Source organism: Anopheles coluzzii, chromosome 3 (genome assembly GCF_943734685.1).
Source record: "Anopheles coluzzii chromosome 3, AcolN3, whole genome shotgun sequence".
Lineage (NCBI taxonomy): Eukaryota > Metazoa > Arthropoda > Insecta > Diptera > Culicidae > Anopheles > Anopheles coluzzii.
In genome coordinates this window covers 78,045,240-78,069,578 of record NC_064671.1, presented here as the reverse complement: position 1 = coordinate 78,069,578, position 24,339 = coordinate 78,045,240, and the positions used below count along the sequence as shown (strand labels likewise).

Below are 24,339 nucleotides of genomic sequence, written 5' to 3'. Positions count from 1 at the left end.
AAAAGCCCGATCAAGGTGATCACGCGAAGGCAGATCGTGAGAAATGTACGATTTTATGAGCGGGTATTTTTAGTGTCCGGGAGCGCTATACCCACACCCCCTTCACTCCAATACACAGCAACGCCTTCCATCGAACCTAGCAGCACGCAAATGCAAAACGTAGAACTTCGGTGCACTGCAATGCGGCTCTATCGTAGTGTTCTCGATGCAACGGTAGTAGCCCGAGCTCCGTGTTTTGAAAGGTAACTCTCCAAACTACTAACGTCCACAGGGGGCGCTGCTTTTTTATTACAACACACGTACCCGTCGTAGTCGTCAACAGGGCTGCGCTACTGGCAGCTCACTCGATCATGTTGCAGTTGGAACGGTTGGAAATAATAGCCACACAGGTTTTGCGCCCAAGACTTCCTCTGGCCTTTGGAGGCTGTTTGGCTTGGGCAGGTTGACGACTGCTGCAGCAGGTTTCGAAATCCAAATCCAAACGGCCAATGTGTGTATGTTGCCCCCGCCACGATCGCTTATTGTAAATCGATTCAAATCTCCCGGGGCATTAATTGTAATCTGTCAGATGGAGTTGGGTTTGGGTTTTGAATAACATATTCCAGGCGGGATAACTTTAAGGAGCTACTCCTACAAGCTTACCGCTGCTTGCCAAGCTTACCGCAATTGGCATACTTTCAATGGAGTTCTTGGCATAATTAATTAACTGAGCATTTAGAATCAAAGATCATTCGTTACTTTACATTATGGGAATTTCATTATTGCAAACAGCAAGACATTAAAGAGCCGTTGCCATATGTGGCATTTTCGTAAAGCATTTACACGCATGGCTATTGGAAAAGGTCAGTCCGTCAATGTTGTTTTTTATGTGAGTCGATAGACTCCACATCTTCTGGAAATAGTTTTTTTTCTTACGTTCACACAAACCTGCGTGACGTGTTGTTCTAATTGTTCACAATTTTGTTTGTGCGCAGTTCAAGGATGTGACTAAGATGTTTGTTTTGCTGCCGTCAACACGCAAGGTCTATCAAAACAAGAACCTTTGTTTCAGCTAAGCGTATTAAGATACCTTCAGCGATTAAGATTTATTGGCTTTGCTTAGCTGGATGGATCAGTGCACAACGACAAAGAAGCTGTTGTACGGGGTTTCCCCCTCCTTACTAAGATCTTCGTTACAACGAACGTTACCCAACATCTCCGAAATCTAATAAAGACGTTGGTAGAACTGCTTTTGACACCATCAGCTGCAATCGTGCGTTGATGACTTCGATCGGCAAAGCGTTCGATTTCTCACGCTGATGACAGTTTTCTCTGTTTCACGCCCAAAGGTTGCGCTGGGAACTCCCGGGAAGCATCTAATGGTGTCTAATGGTGAAACTAATCTTCACACCGAATCTTCCCGCCACACAATGCTAGAAGCTTAAAAAACGCGAGATGCCCCAACTAGTAACAGAGCTGACCGACCGACCCGCATAGGTTTGCACTTTACCCTTCCATCGCTTTGTGGCAGGCTTACGGGCGATTCCACAATTTGCCTTGCCCCGTATCCCTGTATTCAATCTCCCGCAGCTCATCTGTGAGCCGGCACACGGTAGGTAGGGCGATTTACATAATCGACACAAATCGGCCCCAATCGCAGATGGTAACTGGTCAAAAAGGGAACTGCTACCCACACACACATCTATCATTGATCTGAGTAAGAGGGGCATCTTACTACACTCACTCACCTCTCAACCCTTTCAAATCCCTATTTTTACTCTCCCACATTAGCGACAAGCGGTATAAAGACAAGTAGAAGCGAAGATCTGTGGCGAGATTGTTGCCCGAAACGCACCCAGCGGTGCACCTTGTGCTTGTACTGTTCGTTACACGATAGGAGAGCTTTAGCATTAATTTTCTCACGAATTTAATGATACTGTTGCTTTTGCTTTTTTTTTTATTCAAAGCTTACTGCAAAACTGCGTAAAGGTTTGTTTTATGTTTCACAAATTAAAAGCAAACAAAATTTGTCAACCTGCTGATGAGATATCAGCGCCGAGAAGCGAAGAAGCTTGAGAAAAATGCTAATTGTGCGTTCGCTCAGAGGTCGGGCGGGATGCAACGCTACGGCTTACAGCTTAGAGGGATGATGTAAACCCATTTGTTGTGCCAATGGGGATTAGATTTATACGCGATAAAAGCCGCACGCGGGCGCACATAAAAAAGCGTCAACTTTCGCTGCTGCTTCAAATTAAAGCGGAGAGTAAGTTATGACGTTCATAATGATGTCGTTGTTTGGTGCCTGGTGGGCTCAAACCGTTTTTATGCGGCTTTTGCAGTCTTTAAATGAATGTTTTATAATAGCTGCATGGGTGGGGTGGTACTTATCCTCTTCGCTCGCTAGAATCCACAACAAAGTAGGGTCTGGAATTGAAATTACCTGAAAATATAAGAATGTAAATACATGATTAGATCAGAGCTTTAAATTAAAATAACAAAGCAGATTATCTACTGTAGTAAATATCACTTGGTCTACGTCAAATACCACAAGCATATGCCCGTTAGTATCCGAATTATCTTGGAATTACATTTTGAATTGTTCAACATTCGCTCCTTCTTGATGAGCCTAGGATAATTTTACATAAGAACTGGGAAAAAACCGAGCGAAAAGACACCACAAAACCAACTCTACGAGCATTTTTACACTTTCGTATCCTGGTCACGTCACCAAAACGTTCATGTAAAACAACTCTTCCCCAACATTCCCGTATCTCACCTGACAATGGTCGCGTGATGGCTGGTATGCGTTTCCGTTTCCTTCTTCCGCCCGGAGTAGCTCACCACCGTGATCTGGCGCGTCTGCGTCCTTACCACGCGCCTCACCCGACTCCGTCCGTCACCCACCAGCACTATCGTGCGCTTCTTGCTGCTTCCACCGCTCACATTGCTGCCACTCCCGGCCGCCGTCGTATCGCTCAGAACACTGGCCGACCCAGACCCGCCATGATGCTGCTGATGGTTGTTGTTACTATCACCACCCGCACTGAGCGCACTGCTTCCACCGCTCCCACTTAGAAGACTGCTCTTTTCCGATCCACGGCTACCGCTGCCCAGATGCAGACTGTCCAGCTTGTCGCTCAGATCGAAGTATCCACCACCGCCACCGGTCCAACTACCCGTCCCGCCCGACAGCAGATTATGCGGAAAGTACTTGTGGTACTTCTCCGACGAGGACACTGCACCACCAATGTTGCCCACCGAGCCGCCGAACGCATTCTGATACTTTAGCTTCTCTCCATCACTGTGCTGCAGGTGATGGTGGCGCGGTGACGATCGCGACTTCCGTTCCCGCTCTTGGTGGTGGTGGTGATGGGGCGAGGGCGAATGGTGGTAGTGCCGCTGATGTGGCGACTTGTAATGATGGTGATGATGATGGTGGTGATGATGGTGTCCGTGCGGCCCGTGATGACTGTCCCCGGCGCGTGGGTACAGCTCCGAGTCGAGCATGGTTTGACTGTTTGTTTGATCTCCGCTCTCAACAGGGATCGGAGCGGATGTTCCCGCACTGGGGAGGTCCCACCAGGGTCGCCAACGTGTATGTGTGTGTGTGTCTTTCTTCAAGGGTGGCCCCAAAAATCGCCGGAAGCGGTCAAACTCCACGCCTTGTTAATGATGACCGTGCTGGACCGAGCGAGCACGCGTACTTGACCCCGGGAGGCAAATTTTGGGGGATCACCAGTCTTCCTGGGGGCATGCGCGTAATCCAAAAGGGCACGAGGTTGACCGGGACCACCGACGAAGGTAATCCGTATCAGCTGGATAGCACTTCACTACTTTCACCGAATAGTTTTGGAAGCCAGAGGCAACCTATTCCGTTGATAATACCGAAAGAGGTCGACTTTGGAGTTCGTTAAATGTTAAGTTCGTTTTGTCAATTCGAATTACACTTTGGTTCACTTGTATTTATATCCATGAGTTGTGCTTGGATTCACCTTGTTCGGCACATTTCGTTGTGGAAAACACTGTAGAATAGTAAGTAATTTGTTACATCACCACGTTCACGGCTTATTCTCACTGTCATATAACCATTAAAAAGTTCGTTAAGTGCGTGTAGATATGTGAGCATTTTCTTCTTCGTTCGCCCTGACTGATGTGACTCGTTATTCTTAGAACCTGTAGCGTTGTCACTCCGGCTGCTGACTCAATCAACCTCAGCTGGAAACATTTCGGACACTCAAATCAACTCTCCCCAAAAAAAATGTGCGTAGGCAACCACTAATTTCGTGTGTGCATTAACGTAAACACAAACAAGCGCGCGCGCGGGTGGAGGAGAAGCTTTTTTTTTGGCCACTTAACGACCCTGCGGTACGATTCTGAAGTGAGTAAGAAAAGAATTCCAGCCTCTTGGAATAATTATTGAACACCAGACAGCTCCAGACATCTTGCCTGGAGTTTGCATTATTCACCCTGGCCCTGTGTAGGTGGGAAGTTTGAAGAATTTATTCGCAGTACTCAACTTGCCCAATTTCCGCACCGCCTGAACCACCTGAACCCTGCGCGGACTTCAGGTCTTTGGTGGGTGGTGCTAAAAATATTCGCCTGACGCGGCAGAATGTGGCTTCTTTCTTCCGTGCTGTTCTCAAACGCGTGTAGGATGTAATCCGTCAAACCGATCTATCCGCACAGTTTTAAACGCTCGCTTTACTTTGTACTCGTTCCGCAATATCGATCGTTTGGCGAACGGCTTTACACTGCTCGCGATTTGCGCGATGCGAGAAAGTCGGAAAGGTAGGGTGAGCGCAACACAGAACGCACCCGAAGGCGGTTCTAGTCCAATTAGAATATGCGCGTGGCAGCGAACGTGCGCAAGCTAATTTTACAATCAACACATCGCCTTCATAACGGTCATAGCGCGCGCCGCCTGTGTGCCGCTGCTCCGAGATAATCAGGGCATGAAATCAAGCCCGTGCAGAAACGGGTGCACACGTGGAGCCGATGTGGATGCATTCTCACGAAGCCCGCGAGCTTATTGGGCGGTGAATTGTTCTCCGACGCCCGGAATAACTGCAATCCCTCTGGCGCTTGCGTGCGTACCAGCAAAAGCTATTGCGCAAGCGAAAACGGTTTTGCATTGCAGCGGGAAGCACAATGTGCAAGATTACGGGGTAGCCGCATCCTACACGTTATCTCCTTATTTAAAATGCACCACCGGTTTCCGCTGTAATTGCCAGTTGCCATAAAAGTTGAAATTGGGTAAAATAAATACGTTTCGTTTGCAGAATGGATTAAGAGCTTCCAGTTAGGAATATTGAATTGTCGAATTACCTTCACCGTACAACCACTCTAATGGGGACGACGGCTCGCTCCGTCGTGGTCCATCATCAAGGCTAAAATATGGCCACCGATCTCCGAGTTCGATCGATTAGATTAGAGCTGATTGTTTAATCGTGATCGTCGTTTGGGATGACATGTACCCGATGGCGGTGTTTCTCCAGGGATGGGAAATTGAGCGCCGCCGAAGGACACCCACCAGCGCTTTTAACAGCATTCGTGTTTCGTATTATGCAACGTGCGACTCCAGCCACTTCGTCAACGAGAGAGTCGTCACCCCACTCACATTTAATTGGACGCAAGATGAGCTTTCCGTACTGTAAGCATCGGCCAACAGCCATATCTTGCCTGAGAGGTACGAATTTTATGGATTTGTCGTAGAGTTCAAGGGGACACTTAAAGCTGCCGCTTTGCAACCATTCAGGTTTCTTACTGGCATGTGTTTGTGTGTGTTTGTGTATTTTGATGGACATTTAAGATGCGCTTCATAGAAGTTTGAAGAAGAAAAAAACAAACAAACAGCCGATAAAAAAACGCCGGTTAAATATAAAAAAGGAAAGTCTGGTTTTTTGCTCATATCGTAGATGCTGCTTTTATGGGACAAGATGTAGAAGATGTTTTGTAATCGTTGCAGCTAAGTACTGTGAAATGAAAACATTGGAATAGGAGAAGTATCGCTAATATACTTGAATGTCTGAGGTTTCTTAACAAGAGGTTCTTTGAATCTGCAAGAGATTCTTCCCTGTCTCTTACCGTAGTTCCAGGGGTAGTTACCGATTTGATTTGCAACCTTTGCCATCAGAAACGCTTGTAATTAAGGCCAAATGTTGACAGCTTCAAATGTCAAAACATTCAAATTTTCCAAATGTCATCTGCTCGCTTTTCAACTGGCATCAAAAATCCTCGATCACGCACTATTCTCAGACATGATCCTAAAGGATTGTTTTGAAAATGACAAATTCCACATTCTTCGGCACAATTCAAAGATTAGCTAGTTCGCTTCCTCGTCGAAACATCGAACCAGTTTTGGATGCATAAGACCGGTTACCGATAGTGGTAGTATCGAAGTCGTCCAGCGAAACCTAACCTGTCCTCCAGGCGACACCTACACCTTGCGAGCAACCCCACGCAACACAGCTGACCATGAGCATAGTCTAGAATTAATCAAACTGGCTAGCGCTTCGTGCTCGTTTGACAGTACACTGACACGGGGAGTCAAACTAATCTCAGTTACGAAATGAGCTTAACAAACCATCAGCAGTCCGTTGAAAATCGAAAGTGACTTTTTACCCCAACAATGTCCCGTTAGCGGGAGACGCCGTTTTTTCCTGATAATTACAAACCGGCCGCACCGTCTAATCAGAGGAGTAGTAGGTTCCCGAGATTTAATGATGACACTATCGAACGATTTTGAGGTTTTTATCTGTTTCTTCACACATAAAGACGTTGACTCCACACCGTGTAGTCCCGGCAATATGCGACCTCCAATAGCCGCTGTAATGATGATTGATTGATTGATGATTGTTTCTAATATTATGTTTTTTTTCTCTTTCTAAATGCCACGGACACGGCGCTTTTGATCCATTCGGAATCTATCGGTTTTTGTTCATTTCTGAAGCCTTCCGAATTGTGGCAATAAAAGTTATGTATTTTCTATTTTCTTCAGCATTCACGGCTGCTAGCGTCGCTGGCTAATTAAGTGACATATCGGCAAAACGGACGCAGCGAAAGGTTGACGATCGGCATGATATGTGCGGCTGCACGATGCGTCCGTCGCAACCGTAAGCAGGGGAAAGTGTGACCAAACTCTAATGCTTAACTTTAAGCGTCGTTATGGCATTTTTCCTAGAGAAGTGGCGTGTAGGAAGAGGAAGGTAGGAAGAGACACTTCGCTGCAGCACACACACACGCATACGATGCCATAAGGGATGGTTTTATGCATTGGATTTCGATGAGGCGCAAATCGTCACCGGGTGAGTTGTACCTTCGAGGTAAGTAAACATTCCTCTCTTACGCTACCAATTGAAACTTGTTTAGCAGAGTACGCCCTTAAGTGTACTATTTTTTCCAACAATGCCACGAGTGAAGTCGATGAACGTTGCCACTTCATTCGGTTTGATTTGCGTGGCAGTTCTTTTTAAATCGTCTACTGGATGACACTTTACAGGGCGCACGCGTGCCTAAGCTGATTGTGTATGAATGGGTCAATTTCCCCCAAAAAAGTTCCTACCAATCAATGCTCACGCGCTCAAGGAAGTTGCTTCGAAAGCGCCAGTTTTTTTCTGTACTCTAGCCAAGCAAAATGGAAAGTGAAGCAAACGACGCCGCTAGGGAGTGCGTGGCCCTTTGGGGAAAGGGCTGATCGGCCGCACACGTCACAGTGAAAGCGGCTCGTGTGCTTATAATTCCCCGAAAATGAGCAATTGCGCGTTGCGCTTTACCTATTTCTATTTCGAAATCTGTTTAGCGTAGGTAAAAATAGGGTTCAATGTGTACTGAATATTCAATACCGTATATGTTCAATGGAGGTTATAGAAACGATTGCCACTTTTTCAAAAGAGCATAATTTGAAGGAATACGCTATAAGAAATGGAGTTAACCAATAAGAGCATTGAAGTATGCAAAAAGGGATTGCTTGATGTGCACCACATATTTAGATCTCATAATTTATTTTCACACATTTTTATAGATTCAGCTGCAATTAGAGCCAGATGAGCACATCAACCCCTTACAAATAAGCCACCGACGAGGTTTGGGGACCGTTCGAGTAGGTGGATGGGTGTGCCCAGCTTCTCAGAACGATGTAACCAACAGCGCGATGTGGGCACCCTTTGGGCCGATCCCATTCCCGGACGCAAATCGCTTCCTAGGAAAAATTGGTCAGCGTAGGCGGCCCGTTTATTGGAGGTTATTTTATGTTCCCATCATCACGGCCATGGCATCGCATCGATCAAACGCAATTGCGATAAAGCGCACACAAAGGCGTGTTCGTAATGCGTTGAAATATTGTTTCACATGATGTTTCGGGAATTGGTTTGAAAAGGGTTTTTTCTTCTTTCTATGAAAATTAGTCCCCTCCCTAATCAAAGCGGACGCCCACGGTGTACAACTTTAGAAGACGACGACGCTCATGCGTGTCGCTTTGGTTCTTTTCCCACCGGACCTCATTTATTGCTTTCTTTAAGATACAGGTACGCGTGGGCGTTCGCTGTTCACTCTTTTCGGTCCTCCAATTAAAGCTCATCAAAATGGGCTGAAGCATCGGTGTGTTCTGGGTGCTGAACTTTCTATACAATATTCCATAATAAACTGCTCCTTTTGGGGGTGCGATAGCTTCCGAGCACGATCGATGGCTGGGGCTGTTTTTAACAAGTGATTTTAATTCTGCTCCCTAGATGGCGCAAAACATCACACGTTGGTGGCTTAATTTTTTTTTTTTACAAGCAATCGCGCGAAAAAAAACAACAATTCAGCAATCCGACCAATTGGTGCTGTTACCGGTTTCTGTTCGCTTGGAAGAGTTGAACCCACCAAACATGGATCGTACGATCGCGGCAAGGGAGCACACTGCCAAGTAACGGCGGTTTGTGAGCGTCCCATATGTGGGTTTTCGGCACGAAATCTCAATAATCGGTCGTCCCGCTCGCGAAGCCGGCAGCAGGCCTGCGCGCGACTAATCGAATGTCGAACGCCCGCGCAGGATATTCTATGGGACGGCCGCGCGATCATGGCCATGAGAGAACAGGTTCCACCAGCGGAAGAAGCAGGTACAGGGGTGTTCGTTTGCAGCCCGTTCTTATTAACGGAGTGATAAAGTGTTCGAAGCATTCACGGACGTGTGAGCTAATTATTAAAATGTCCAGCAGTGAGAAGTGCAATACAAATACCACATGAATGATTTGTTTAATTAAAAATAGCATGATATTTTGTAACACTTCTTCCTTTTGTGGTTTAAAATAAAAAGTACCAAACGTCAAGTTTCCCCAAAAAAAACCCGACTCTTATGTACCACTCAGCGTAACCGACATAACGCCACTTTGCATGCACTCAAAAGCCAATGGTGCGTAAAGCAGGCCTCCAACGTCCGCAGCCAACCTTCACTTCTGGTCAGCCGAAAGCTGCGTCCGGGAACATCAGTTACCAGAAGAAAAAAAAAAACCCGAGTAACTCGGCTTTGCTTCCCGTCATCCCCTACACCAGGGTGTGGTTTGCTGCGCACTAGTCAACCGTGCAGTAGTGACTGCGGCGGCAGCATTTTTCCGCAATTTTGAGCGGTATATACAACACACTTTTTGAGGTTATGTCGACTGTTGTTCTCAGGTTCCCGCGCTACCACGCACGGCACGTACAATGGAAGAAATCGTGACGGCAATTGAACTAGTTTAGGCTTCGAAATGGCCCTCTGCAACCGAACGAAATTCGAACAGCGACCATTGCGTGCATTGTGGGACAGTGCAAGAATGATAAAAATGTCTACCAACAGATCGGTTTGTTTTGTGTGTCAGCAGTATGGCGCGTAAACGGTTTGAAGGAAAGGGAGATTGAGTACAGCGTGTACTACCACCAACTTGATGTAACTAATGCATTCCATCAGCTTGACGAATTGTTGATATTTAGGACGATTTTCCTCAATATCGAGACCAATTCAATTTGAACGTGTAACGTTCAGTATCATGCAGATGATTGTTGACAGTTTCCAATACACGGAATTATACGTAATAGAATTAAAGAATCCAATTACAAGAATGGTGGATTAAACATGAAAATATTTCTCATTGGAATAATTGAAATGCTCTTGTTGGATTTTCATGTGAAATAATTTAAAAAAACCAACAAGATACCGGTTTCATTATGCCAATATCATTGCGGAAGGTTTCACTCAACTTTAAATTTCGGAAAACAGGGATTAAATTTCGGCACATTAATTTAAATATGCTTTTCCCCCCGAAAATGGACACTTCCTTCGACCCAAACGCTGCAAGGAGCTCCTACACGAACTACCACAATTGGTCGATTTCCTGTTTGCCTTCCTGGGAATAAGGCAAGCACCAGCTGTGGGAAAGTGAAAAAAAATGTACCAAAAAACCAACCAGCCCAGAAGAAAAAAATCCACCAAGCAAATTTCCGTTCACATGACCGCAAAAAAATGTCCGGTAAATCACAAACATCCCCCCTTCGTTGCAAATCTCAGCCAATCTGCCCGTCTATGTAGCGCAGGAGGAGATGTAGGGGAGGGAAGATTATCTTACTGTAGCAAACTGCAACTGCATTGCACTGGAAATGCAGTGCACTTAGTGCAGGCAGGGCAATCATTAACTCAATATTGGTAGCAAAACATTGGACGAACCATCAGCAGCACGAATCTTAGTTACCTGCCCTGTTTTACCCTTTTTTTCGGACACGATATGAGGTTTGCGATTTGATCTTCGCTGGCCCTACTTATTCCACGCCACAGCGCACTTCAATTACTTCTAATTGACCGCCCGTCGTTCCCACACGAAGGCGAAAATGGTTCGTTAGCTGCGGTTGATTAATTTGTCCGAATGAGCCACCTTCCTCAAGCGAAGAAGAACCGAAAAACAAAACATCGGCAGCACCTTTCCTTTCAACGAAGTTGATTGTTTTTTTTTTTAGTAAACTTGAACTAACTTTTTATGAGCTTCGATCATTCGTGAGGGAGTTGTTGCTCTTTTGAAAAGGGCGCCCGGGATGTGCGTTTTTTGTGATGTGCCAAAAACACAAAAGAAAACCACCCAGGAATTGGGCCGAAGCCTGCCAAAAACTGTCCGGCAGACCGGCAGATGAAAGAGGAAGCCAGTGACAGGCAGCTACAGCTAACACACTGTGATCACGTCCAACCGGAAGTTAACCGTGTGCTACAGGGTGGAGGGTATGGAATTGATTTCTACTCCATTTTCAAGCGTCCCCATCTCCTCCAATTCCAACAATGCTGCGTCGTTTCACGACCTTTTTTTCTGCAGGGCGAATTTTAAAGCTCAGTACTTAACACACAACCTGATGAAAAGTTCAGCCCCGGTGAAGTTCACACGATCATGCGTGCAAAATTGTGTTGTCCCGCTTGCCCCGCTCTCCAGAGTCGTGTCCCTGGGACGGTGGTAAACTGGTTGGTACCGGGTTAGGGTTCAATCATGGGATTGGGGAGTATGGCAGCGGCATCGTCGTTGACGTCGTCGTGCCATACTTTAGCGGTCAAAGCTATCCATCCCGTCGTTTGGTTCGTGAAAAAGGGAAAGTTCGCACGCCGGTGGTAGACGCTATTATTATGCAGATTTTTAAGTGCACAAGAGAGAGAGAGAGAGAGAGAGAGAGAGAGAGAGAGAGAGAGAGAGAGAGATAAATAAAATTGTGAAGAACGATTTGTCGTGAGAAAAACTGCCTCCTCCCTGACGGAGCAGTTGACCATTGACATGCACTTTTTCATTGCCCAGTGTGCAGTTGTCCAGGGGAAATTGCGAGCTTTTGCTCAGTTGTGAGAGTTTTTTGTGTGTGGAATTTTTGCACAACGGAATTTCCTTCGGCATTTTGGGTTTTCACCGCAGTTTTCAAGACAATCCAAGACACAAACACAGTTGAAATCAAATTCCAAACATAAAACTGCATACATTGGTAGCATCATCCAACGCACGGCCCTGGTGTACAGCGAACCCTGGTCGCGGTGTCTCCGCATCCAGAATAGTGGTAGTGAACGACCATATTTATGGTGCATTAATAAATATAAGCCTTTGCATACTGATGGAGCGCAACACCAAAAAAAACACCTCCCCACACATCCATAGACCTGCTAAGTGGGAGGACGATTTTAGCAAGAGGAGTTTAGTTACTTCCTTCATAGATCCGCAGCAGGTAGAGCAGCGCACACACCTAAGAGATGTCGCGTCTTTGTCGGGGAAGACCAAGATAAGCATAATGTAGCCATTTCGTGCGGCACTTAAATCGAAATATTATTCTAATTTGGCTGCGCTCGTTTTTTGCCACAACGCTGGCTAGTGCCGTCGGACTACGACCTATGTTAGCTCAGTTGTCTCCGACGGGGGAGTTTTTTGTTGTTTAGTTGTTGCTCGCCAACCTGTTTCAACGGTGAAGGTCAGAAGCACGCACGCGTTCCGTTCGATTCACTCGAGTGCAGCTGAGATGAAGCAGGGACAAGCATTTTATTGCAGTTTTTTCGTGTCTCTTCCCAACGCCAATAGGATGTTGGTTTTTGCTATAGGATTTATTGAACAACCAAAAAAAAACGAGCTGTAACTGATTTATTGAGCAAAAACAGTGTTTGTTTGTTTTGAAGGGTACAATGGATTGCTGCAATTTTCTGTTGACATATTTTTTATTTTATTTTTTGTCGTTGCTAAGAACGCTCTGTCCAGTTCCGAGAATCTCGAACGAACATAATACGGCAAGTCCGCTGACGCTGTTTTGTTTCTTAAATGTGAAACAAATCAAGTGGGCTAAGGGTATGATTGGTGGCAAAACAAAGTATTTAAAATTTGCCCACTAATGGTAGCGAACAACATTTTTTATGTGGAAAAGGTAAACTATTCAACCGATTCCTGCCAAACACTTTTGGCATTCGTTTGGCGCACTTGTCGCATTGTCAATTTTTAAACCAGTTTAAAATATCTCGAACTGATTAAAAGAACTGAATTCAGAGTATTCAATTATGACATCGTAAACTCGTCATTTTGTAAAAAAAAACTATACATTTTTCACATAATTCTTTATTAGCTTAAAACACATTTCTTAAATTCCGAAATAATTATTAAAAGGTTTCATAATAAGATGTACAAACGAGCTGATTTTCATGGAGAAATGTAAAAAACAAAGAAAGAAATCTACCCGACAGCAGCGAGATAGTGACAGTTCCACCCGCTTCGCTTTTTAGCACTTTCTTCTACATTCCAAAACACACAACCACAATTCACTTGGGTTGTGTCACTGACAAGCAACTGCAACCTTTTCTCCCTTTTAACAACACCAATCACTTTACCAACCCTCGGTGCCCTTTGTCACTACGTTGGGCAGACGCTACCTCCTTTCTCCCTCTAACCTACGGTGAAGTTGAGCCTGTGGTTCGCTGTAATGAGTGAAAAAGGAATGTTTCCTTTTAGCACGTCAGCTAAAACAATCCCACCCATGACACCTTGCTATGTCCATTCAGCTGATCAGGCAGGAAAATCTAGCCCCAAACCTTGCTTGGAAAGCGAAAACAGTCCGACAGAAAAAAAGGAAAAGGATTTTGTCGATCTACATATACGCAATAGTCGGCCGCTCGCGCGTCAAGTGATCGTTGCTGCCTAAACATCTCAATTATTTTGTCATTACACGCGCCACGCGCGTCAAACGGCACTGATCGGCACAGGCAAAACACAGGCAGCCATTTGCTTATGGCTTTTTACTTTTCTATGCTTTCTCGCAGCGCGAAAGAGTGTTGCATCATTTCCAGCTCACTAGGCAAACACATCCAGCATCCAAACCAACTCTATCCAGCCAAAAACGGTGTGTCGGGGAGGGTTTGATAATAGCAATTACAGCGGTTGGTGCGGAGAGGCATAATTTACGATAAGAGCCAACCATTTGCGCTTTGCTTACTACGATTTGGGGGCTAACAAAACGCCCCGTAAAGTGATATGATTTCGGTACAACTAATTGCACCTGTTACGATTGAGTAAAACACATTAGCCCTTTTTAAGAGGTGGTTGACGTTGGAGGATTTAACATGTGAAATTGAATTAAGTCCGCCTCTGTTTCGGGTGGGCTAAATCGTGTACAAATTACCGTAATCAGCGCCACCGCGACTCGGATTCAACCGGAAGGGTGCAAATGGAATTGGAAACGCATGGCAGAGACACACGGAGCAGCGACCAACATATCTAATTGCGATCGAGCTGACACCGGCCGCAACTGCAAAGGAAAGGGGAATGCCGAACTGATGGATGACAATTTAACGATCGAACCGACGACGAGGCGCAGATAATTGCACAGCCGTCCATGGACAACTGATTCGTTGTCATCCGTTTAGCAGGCACACAGCACTACGAACAAAGGGTTCCGGAAGGAGCAGGTAGGTACGATATGGGTGCTGCTGCTACCGGAAGGTACTGATCGAGCAGAAAGAAAGTATGTAATGAACATGGCAGCAGAAGGGGGAACACTCAGTCTCTTTCACCAGTTCGACCGTCATTCGATACGCCGCATTAAATGTGGATCGTGGTATTGGGAAAGCAGGAAATGGTTTGATTCAAGGTGCATTTCCACGTGCTACTGAAGACAGGAATTCGCTGAATAAAAAAACGTTGACACGAAACAAAAATTGCCCCAAAAACCGAACACTTTCTGCTCTAATTGCGACAATTTTCCGCTTGCAAACGTTCTAATGACTTTTACTCGTGTGTGTGTGTGTGCGGTAGCGAGTTCCACCGTTGATGGACAGTTTTGTGTCTTTGCGGATACGGTTTGGTGGTTGAATAAATGGGCGGCAAATTTCGTTAGCGGCTGGAAATTGGAAATGGACACATTTCCCGGCCTGCATCGATGTGAAGGCGAGCATAAAAAAAAACCCCAGTAGGAAAGGAGCTTTTTCAACATGCTTGAGCTCATCCGTCCAAAACAGCTCAGTTACAGTCAATCGGCAGATAATTAATTCATACTTTACGTTTCACACGTCCATCTTTCGTCCGAGCAAAAACAATTTTTTTTCGTACAAGCTCATTTACCAATTCCTCCCCCCGAAAAAACACTCCTTTTCTGAATATGAAAGCGTTTCACACCCCCGTTGTAGGATTGTTTTGGAGGGTTTGAGTCAATTATGTTAACAATGTAGAGGGGACAGCTCGCTTGTTCGAGAAGAGACAAAGTTCTCATAATTATGCTGAACAAATGGACATTACCAAACATTTGAGTGGGGGGGAGGTTGGGCGTGTCGAGTGGACATTTCCATAACAGGAAAATAATTCCCATTCACAATCTGGAAGCACACTGGAACAATGACACCGAAAAATTACAATAATAAAACAATTTTATGACAGGCACAACACAACAAAACGATGGCTGTGGTTGAGAAGGGGGTTGTGAAACGCGTTTAGACTGAAAGCCATTAAAATGGACACACCGCAATGTAGTGTACGATGCAGTAAAACATTTATCGAAAAGCAATCGAACGCAACCGTTTTCTATTTACTTTTCTTGCCCACAAAATCGGGTTCGTCGCTTGATGTCTTTCGATTTGACACCGTTCCACACATCGGGTGCAATCTTCATTCCAGCGAACCGGTGTAAATCCCACCGGTGGCGTTTAGGATGCCACCGAGAGAGCTGCACAACATTTTAATTATCGGCCGAGAACGTGACTCTCATAATTACCGAGCACGAGCGATCATGGCCCCCCAATAGAGTGAGTGCTTGCAACGTGCTGATTAAATCGATGAAATGCCACCTGCAATCTCGCGTACGGCGGGTGACTTTTCGACTGCGGGAAAACAACACGTTCGCCAGTCCCTTTCCCTTTGCCCACGGTACTCTATCGAGGTCAGCAGTGTAGTGGTGGTAGTGTTTGGTTTTTAGTATAGTCACTGCCGTTTCGAAAGCCTCCCTTCTGTTTTCGATAGAAGTAAAAAAAAAGTCTATCCGGTGACCAGACCACCGTCTTCACATTCATTAACGATACGGAACGGAGACTGTAGGATGTGTGTTTTAGTAGTGGGAAGAAGCATGCGCAACATGCAACGACATCCTACCGAACAAATGTTTAGATAAGCAGGTGCAAGACAACGCGTCTCGAAAGTGGTGATTATTTTGCATAATGGTTAAAAGGAAAAGGGTTGCCCCTTGATGATGATGTGACACGATCATGCCGATCAAACGATGCGGCCGAAGAAGCACTGATGTCGGTGGGATGTCCAACAGCATTCGATCGACCATCGACAGGATGGTGATGAAACCTGTCTTGTGTGTGTGTCGATGGGCGCACTGTTTACTAATAGCTGCCTGAAGACACGTAATTTAATGCGAGGAAAATTGTGCATCATCAAAGGGTGCCAACTGTTCACGCCTTGCTACTATGCGGGGTAGATGGGAGACGATTGTGTTATGTTATAATAAATCTTTACATTTCGATGTTTGTCATTTGTCTGTAGCCCTTTAGAAGGGAACAATATAAAGCATAAACTATTCGTTGCATCTCCAGAAAATAATTATTGTTTTATGAAAAAGTTTCATTTTTAAAAGCTTATGTAACCAAATTTCTTCATTACCATTCTTCCTCATTTCATGTTTGTTTTTTTGTTTTTTTGTTTTTCAATCCTCACATACCGTAGAAGCATAAATCTACACACAGCAAACCACCACCACATACACACCTATCGCGTGGGATTGATTAGCTTTACTTCCGTGGAACGTGTCCGTATGCAAAAGCAGGAAACCACTGCGTGCCTCTCTCTAGCCGCTAGGCGATGATGTTGTTGTTTTTTATTCCCCAAAGCTTCACGACAATGAAATCGCACTCCTACACACAGCAGCGGGGGGTTCGGTGTAGGGCGAAAACAAAAGCTTAAGGGTGAAGAAAGATATACTGCTACACTTCGGTCGCACTCTCCACTCTTTGCTGCCCTCCAGAAGCGCACGCACGTACGAAAAAGTGCACGCCGCCCGGTTGTGCAAAAGCATTGACACATGTGCGCATTTTTTACAAGCCTACGGAGAGATGTTTCCGATCCCCCTGTGCTCGGAGGGTCTTGAAATGAGGTTGAGCAAGCAAATATTATGCACCATCACCTACACACATTTATGTTTTCAAGCTGCGGTGGATGTAGAAAGCCTACGCTTACGGTGTCATTCGCTAGTCAACTGATGACGATGGCCGGCACTAGACGAGATAGAACAGGGCCGTCGAACTCTTCCAAGCAAAACTCGCGTGCAGCGGAATGTATAAACAAACATTGGAAAATTATATTAAACTGTTTGTTGTAGAATAATGGCGAATTATTGTATTTTTAATGTTAATTTTAGCAAAAAATATCGAATCAGAACCATCATCAAATAATTTGTCAGTTTTACAGGCTTTTTCAAGGCAATATCCTATGTGCACAGCATCATTCATCGCTTGCAAGATGTTTTTCAACAGTTGTCACGTGGTATATTTACATTACAATGCAATTTATCACATGATTTTCAACACAACACTATTAACTGTCAAACTCTTTGCTCCAACTCCAGCTTGTGATGTGTTGAAAAACATATGAAAGGACTGAAAAATATTAGTGATGCATATACAACATTTGAAATCTGTTGAAAAACATCTCGCAAGCAATGAAACAAGTTGTTGACGTTGGAAATTGACTCGGAAAACCCTTTAATACAAGTATGTCTCAGTATTGATGGTAATTTTTTCCAAAACTATTGAGCAATCTTAAGACATGTTCTGCAAGCATTTTATTCTGTATTATATGATAATAAGTGACTTTATCATTTTTTTTATATTTTCAATTGTGTCCATATGCATAAATCATGTAACATATGCTTACATTATATAACTGATACTCTTTCATCACGCTTACAAAATAATAATACAGTTTTTCAGAGTTTGAAGTAAATAAAAATCGATGTTCACCCAGGTCTAAACAGTTTTAATGCTTTAGAATATGTTATAATATCGTTCAAAGCATTTGATCGAGCATTTAAGCAGATGTCCTTTATGAACAATATGTAGTAAAATATTTTTTTTTATTTCTCGTAAGAACGGCCTATTTGGCCGTATAATGTATGGATTAGACATAGATCTAAAATCGATAGTTCTACTGTTTTAAAATATATTTTTGAGAGATTTTATTAAAAATTTGACATCTCTGGAATTAACCATGACAAGTAAGTGCCGTTTATGATGAATTGTGTTGGAGGTGTACTGGTTTCAATGTGTTTGTGTTTTCTATTTGAATTATTGTACCATTACTAATAGCACATCGATTTACAACTTCATCAAACGTATCAAGTGTATCACTGTGTGTGCATTGCCACTTCCCACAAGCACCGGAAACGTCACGGCGTTGCACTACGAAAATCATTCAATCTGTCATTATGCCAACACGGTGTACATCTTTCCACTACTACTACTGATATTACTTGTGTGTATGTGGAAAAGCTACGCACATGAAAGCATTTGTATGCATCATGCTTGACCTCTTGATGAGTTTGAGCTCTGCCCCTCGTTTATTTTCATTTTCCATACGACAACAACCTGCTCCAACTCAAGCTTCAATGTTGTGCCGACAAACATTAGCACCTTCCGCCTTTTTCGTATCTCTCTCTTTCTCTCCCTGGACCCCTTTTTGCCAGCAGCACTGTTTGATATCGTTTAATGTTCGTCCAACCGTCCAGTGCACCCACGCCAGGCTTAATGTTGCTTTGTTTTCGTGAGCCGCTGATAGGCTCACCGATTCTTCCACGTTTGACGCAACCAAGCGGCCCCCGGTTGGTTTCGGTTGGCACACTGACCGACCGATGAGCATGCATTTATGCGCATGCACACTCCAGGGCACCGATCGTTACGCGACGAAGACCATTGTTTGATAAGCGGAAGTTCATCCAGAGCCCGAGACGTGGTTTCGTCATGCATTTGGGCGATTGTTTGTGTGTGTGTGTGTGTTTGGCCAGTCATTTTTCGGGCAGGAAGAATGGTAACGATTATGCGCTTCCCGCTAATACTCTTTGCGGTTGTGGACCAAAACTTGTGTAATAGTTACGAGTAAGGTGTGATTTTTTCAAAGCATATCTTTTCAACCCGTAACGGCGGGCAGTATTGTTTGCAGTTATTTTTACCAAATTTGAAGTTGACCTAAATAGGACACTTCTTTTTCTGCTGACCGTTGTATAAACGCTTCAACTTTGCTACATTTGCAATTTAAAACAAACACTCTTAAATAATGAAAAATAAACAGTCGATAGAGGTTAACGTAACATTTTAAGCACCGGGTTAACGCTACAGTTCAAACAATTTTAGGCACTGGAGGCTTTTACAATAACTATGTTCGTCAGCTTGATTTTTCACAAACCAACTTTGCCCAGGTTGCGATTTATATGTTCAAATTCAAATTTAAATAATGTTCAGTTTAACAAAATTCACCTTCTTACAGTAATTTAGCTACATTACGTCGCTTGGCATAAACTAAATTTGCATGCAAGCGCCACCACAAACAATCAACCCGTCATTATACATGCAAACCTCCTCCTTTTCCCACAAGTTCACACGGAAGCATTTCCAATCGCACGGAACCATCAGCTTCCGACCAAAGAATGCAATTTGAAGAGTGCCTCAAAAAAAAAGACTGAGCCGTCCAATATTCTCAGGAACTGCGGCACATGCGGCTCCGCGAAACATTCCTTAAAATGCCTGCCCCGTGCTAGGCACGAAAACCCCGCGAGAAGTCATCAAACTTCACACCGCGACGACGACATCGACCGCATAAATGTAAATTGAATTCGTGCCGTTTCATTAACGTTATTCGAAGGTGATCTGGTTCACCTCGCACGTACGCTGATGCCTTGCGAACGGAGCTGTTTGCAGGCCGTGAATCGTGAACATACCTACACATATTGTCTATTTGCCAAGTGTAAATGCCATGGCAACACGCGTGTACACGCGGCTCCGGAGGGCAATGACTGGTGGTTTGGAGGCAACAACAAAATAAACACAAACATTGTGCCCTTAATCAGCACCGACGATTGAAACGCACGTGTGTATTCGTATCTGTGTGATTATGCATCTGATTGTATGTTTGATTTTCTCCATACACCCATTGGAAGCGGCAAGCAGGCCAAAACGGCGCCGTTTAACGTATACCTTCGCGTCGTGTTTGCGCGTCGAATGTACATGAGCAGTCGAAAAACACATCCCTTCAAGAGCAGCACCCCTCTAGTTGATCGATTGGCCTACTGGCAATGGCCAACAAAATGGTCGGATGGCCCACTTGATCATGTAACCGTAGCGCAAATCAAAGCCAATGAAAACAAAAACCAAAAAAAGAAGAAAACATAATGCACCTTTAATCTAATTTTTCCATTAGCTCACATCAACGCCGTTCTTCAGCTGGGGCCGTCGTTTGTTTTCTGCTCCGCAAACTCCGCAAAAAAGGCTCATCATCATGCCCAAACAATCATTATTAGCATCATTATCGCTCTGCCACCGTCTTCACCTCGGGACTGTTCGGTTGCTCGGCTTTCAGCAGCAAAACAAAGAAGCTCGTGTTGGCAAGTTGTGTTTGCATGCCGGCGACGAGAGAGCGTTCAAATTTGCGTGTATTCACAGTATTCGCACGTTTCGCGTCGGAGCCGAGGTTACGTGAAGACGACTCCTACTCGAAATAGGATGCCCAATGCCCCGCCAAAAGCCGCAAACGTATCGGTAGCACAATCGAAAACGATCCGATCTTGGCGCGAGAGCAGATGAAAGCGAGAAACACAATAATTCAATCAATCGCGTTGCTGCAGCTTCGGGCCACCATTCGATGCCACCATTGCGCAACGGTTTCGATCGCGCAAAGCCAAACAATGCTGCCGGCGCGTTGCTTATGTGTTCCCAAAAGATTGGACCATGTTTGGACCATCACACGCTGTTTGTGGCCCATTTAAGGCAGCAGAGTCCGATGATGAAAAATGTTTTGTCCAATTTTGGTCACTATGTCTTGGGACAGCAAAAAGAGGTAGAGAGAGTGACCACCGAGAAGATGGCACGGATTAGGAGTGGAAGAGATAGAAAACACTCTGTCACAACACTGCAAACCAAAAGGGTCCGCAGCGAGACGCGTCAGCCGGATACATAAACAAGCAGATTAAACTCCCATAACACTTAATTACCGTACTTGGCGCAGCGGACCGCAGCTCATAACCGGGCCAGGGTAGTATTGTACGTCGCCGCGCGTCAGCTGCCTGCTCCTGGTCACGGCACCAGCGATTGCAAACAACCGGTTGAACCCACAATTAAGCAGTGCTAACGCCATCACCAAACCACGCTATCACCCCAACGATTGAAACTCCAAGCCGTAGAGCACGAGGAACAACATCATTGCCCAGGGGGGAACTGGACCTAGTGGCTAGTTTTGACCCTTCCAGGAATGGATAAAGAAAAGAGAGGGCGCACAACACGCCGAAATCATGCAACCGTATCCAGTTTGCACCATACGCCGGGCCTGGTTTGCGACGCGTGTCTATCGCGCCCGGGGAGAAAACGGGAACCCCAAGGAACAGGGCCAAACGGTAACGTGGCTGACCAACCGTGGCCCGAGAGTGAAATAAAACCCACCGTCCCATAAGGTACGTCCGTTCGAGGGAGAATTTTCGCTGCAAGAAGTTTTAGGTTCTTTCGCTTTTACCCAGAGCGAAGTACCGGATGTTGTGGCACACGCTGTGCACCATACGTTCTCTACTCTAGATGGCCATGACTCATCATGATGTACTTCACGTAAACATAAAAGCATAGCTTTAAGGTAAGGCACAACTTTGAAATAGACGGGCGTTGGGTGAGGTTAAAAGAATAAGAAACAAACGACGCATTCAATGATAATAGGGCTGTGGGCGGTCAGAAGGAAAGACTAAGTGAGCAATTGCCGGGAATGAAGCGTAAGTGAAAAGCGATCTAGCAAATGAATAGGTCCTCTGCTGGCGAAGAGATATGGCACCTTTAGAACAGAGGTAAACCTTTTTGGCCATGAAACGAGGCATGGTGATACGTTGGAAAGCAACATAATCCATCACTTAAAGCCTCTATTTATGGGATGTTGCATTAGGCTTTATTATGGAACAGGGTAATGAAATTTACCATTATGATGGGTGCGTCTTTAAAACTCCTGTAATAATTCTATCCACCAGCACACTGTCTAGCTCGTCTAGAATGCTATACAATTAGAGCCGTAACGAACAGAAGGGTTCTGTTTCAGATTAGGCCAACCATTTCCAGAAGAAGATATCTCTAGCAGAGATGTTATCAATTTCTTTCTCTGCCTAAACGGCTCCCTTGATTGTGTTTCGAGTTTTATGAGCAGCAGATAACCATTTTCATTAAAACAATCATTGTTTTTCATCTAGCTCAATACGAACCGAGATATGTTCAGCCTAAATTGGTATCTACTGAGGAGTGCATCGGCACACCAGCATTGCTTTATGACTCAATTGATCCAATCCAAAGTCCGGCTGCAGCTACGGGACCCGCACCCAAACACGCACAGTGTGAAGTGTGACAATCTCTCCAGCACTCAAACCGCTGCACCAACACGCAGAGAAAGCTGCTTCGCTTACGTCAGCAAACTGACACTAATAGAGAAGCGTTACAGATCCGGCGCTAAAACGCGTTCCCTTTATTTTAAATCCCCTCGCGAGCTGGCTTAACTGCACCGCAAAACAACGCGCGGTGCGATGCTGTGCCGGACATGTATTTTTAACCCCAAGCGCTTAATCGAATTGCTCTCGGGGTCGTAAATATTGCCTTCGCGCATTGCCCGAAAGCGCGAAAATTAAATCAGCGATGGGCGAAAACAGGAAGAGTAGTTGCGGAAAAAAGTAAAACAACAAGCAACACAAAAACATATACACCACGGATATGCTCTCTAATGGAAAAGTGTTGAAGATTTAAATTATCCACACGTTAGCATCCTATTCCCAGGTGAATTTGTGTTGTTGTTATTGCCCGGGGGAACTCTCGAAGGAATGTAATGCAATTCCCGCGAAACACATGCGATCGGAGAGGTATAAAAGGTTTACTCTGTTGCGTGTCTCGGACTGTGCTGTGGTGTGGCGGCTTTTCGTGTTCGAATTATACATTCGCCGGGTGATCAAACGGGATGATGATGATGATGAGGATGCCGCGTACCATGATGACAGAAGCGAGAGTAAGAGTCACAGTAAAGGAACGGTTTCGATTAAGCTAATTGAAAACAATCATCCATCAACTCAAACCAACTGCGACTCAGATCATTTCAGGGCCACAGAACTCAGAGTGCGAGGTAACACGGGTAATGTTTCTAGCTTGTTTCTATTTTTGCGTCCTCTGTAGCGCCATAACTGGGAATTGCTTCCCCTCTACTGGAACTCGGAAACCAGTACGATTGCATTGAGAGGTTGCCCGTCGCGACCAAGCGATCCCGAAAGTGGGACGTCCCACTCCGCGTGGTGAAGCTGGTTCTAGTTCAGGGTAGCGCACATGCGCCCGCTGGACTCTGTGGGATGTCGTCGCTATACCGTGCGGAATGCATTAGACCGAGCCGCGGAAGATTCGTTGCATCAAGGCCACGATTGCAGCCCGTGCACATTCCCATCAGCCCAGAACCGGAATCGGACGCCACTTTCGCCGGTTTGGAATTGTGAATCGGACTCGGGAGCTGCTGGACTTCTGGGATCTGTCGAAGGAGCACAGTATGTATATATATATATGGGTCACCTGGTTTTAGTGTTAGCGCGTTTCATTTCGCGCTCCTTCGGTGCTATTGGTGCCGGGGAATAGGGCAGTTAATGAAAGTTCATTGAGAACTGGTCGTATTGTTGTTGTTTGTTCCCTTTCCAAGGTATAGGTGAGTGGGCGATGTCCAATTAGTGGCACGAGCCTGTACTCAAACTATCTCAAACAGCAACCATACTATCGTTTCAAAACGACCATAAGAAATAAGGCGTGAACGTTATCTGTGTTGGGGTCGTTATGCAGGCACAACCACGAATATCTTGTTAAGAGATCATAAGATATTCATGAGACAACGAACCCGGACTCATCCAAATTTTAGATCGCATATTAATTGCACTTTAAATCGCGTTCCCTTTCTTCGTTCGTGTCGACATTATTAATCGACTCTCGCTTGTTCCAAAAAAAAAAAAACCAGTCCTGGGATCGGAGGCATTGAGGTGGAATATTAATTGATTACAATTCCTTTCCATAACAAACCTCTACTACACAAAAGACGTCTACTGGCTTGATGAGCTGTGATTTAGGCAAGGAAACACAGTAGCATTCTTCAACAAAACCTCCAACCCGGTTGCTCT

The 24,339-nt window shown here is 45.0% G+C and overlaps 1 protein-coding gene across 6 annotated transcripts in view; it reads right to left on the bottom strand.

The window, feature by feature from the left end:
* LOC120957667 (IQ motif and SEC7 domain-containing protein 1) overlaps positions 1-24,339 on the bottom strand; it is a 177,790-nt gene that overhangs the window by 61,767 nt on the left and 91,684 nt on the right. For 3 of the 6 annotated variants that reach the window (XM_049608481.1, XM_040379979.2, XM_049608480.1), the window contains exon 2: positions 2,756-4,001. The exons of the other annotated variants lie outside the window; for them this stretch is intronic. In XM_049608481.1, the coding sequence (XP_049464438.1) occupies positions 2,756-3,486 (731 nt within the window). In that variant the 5' untranslated portion in view covers positions 3,487-4,001. The remainder of the gene's footprint in view (positions 1-2,755; positions 4,002-24,339) is intronic. 6 annotated transcript variants of the gene reach the window in all.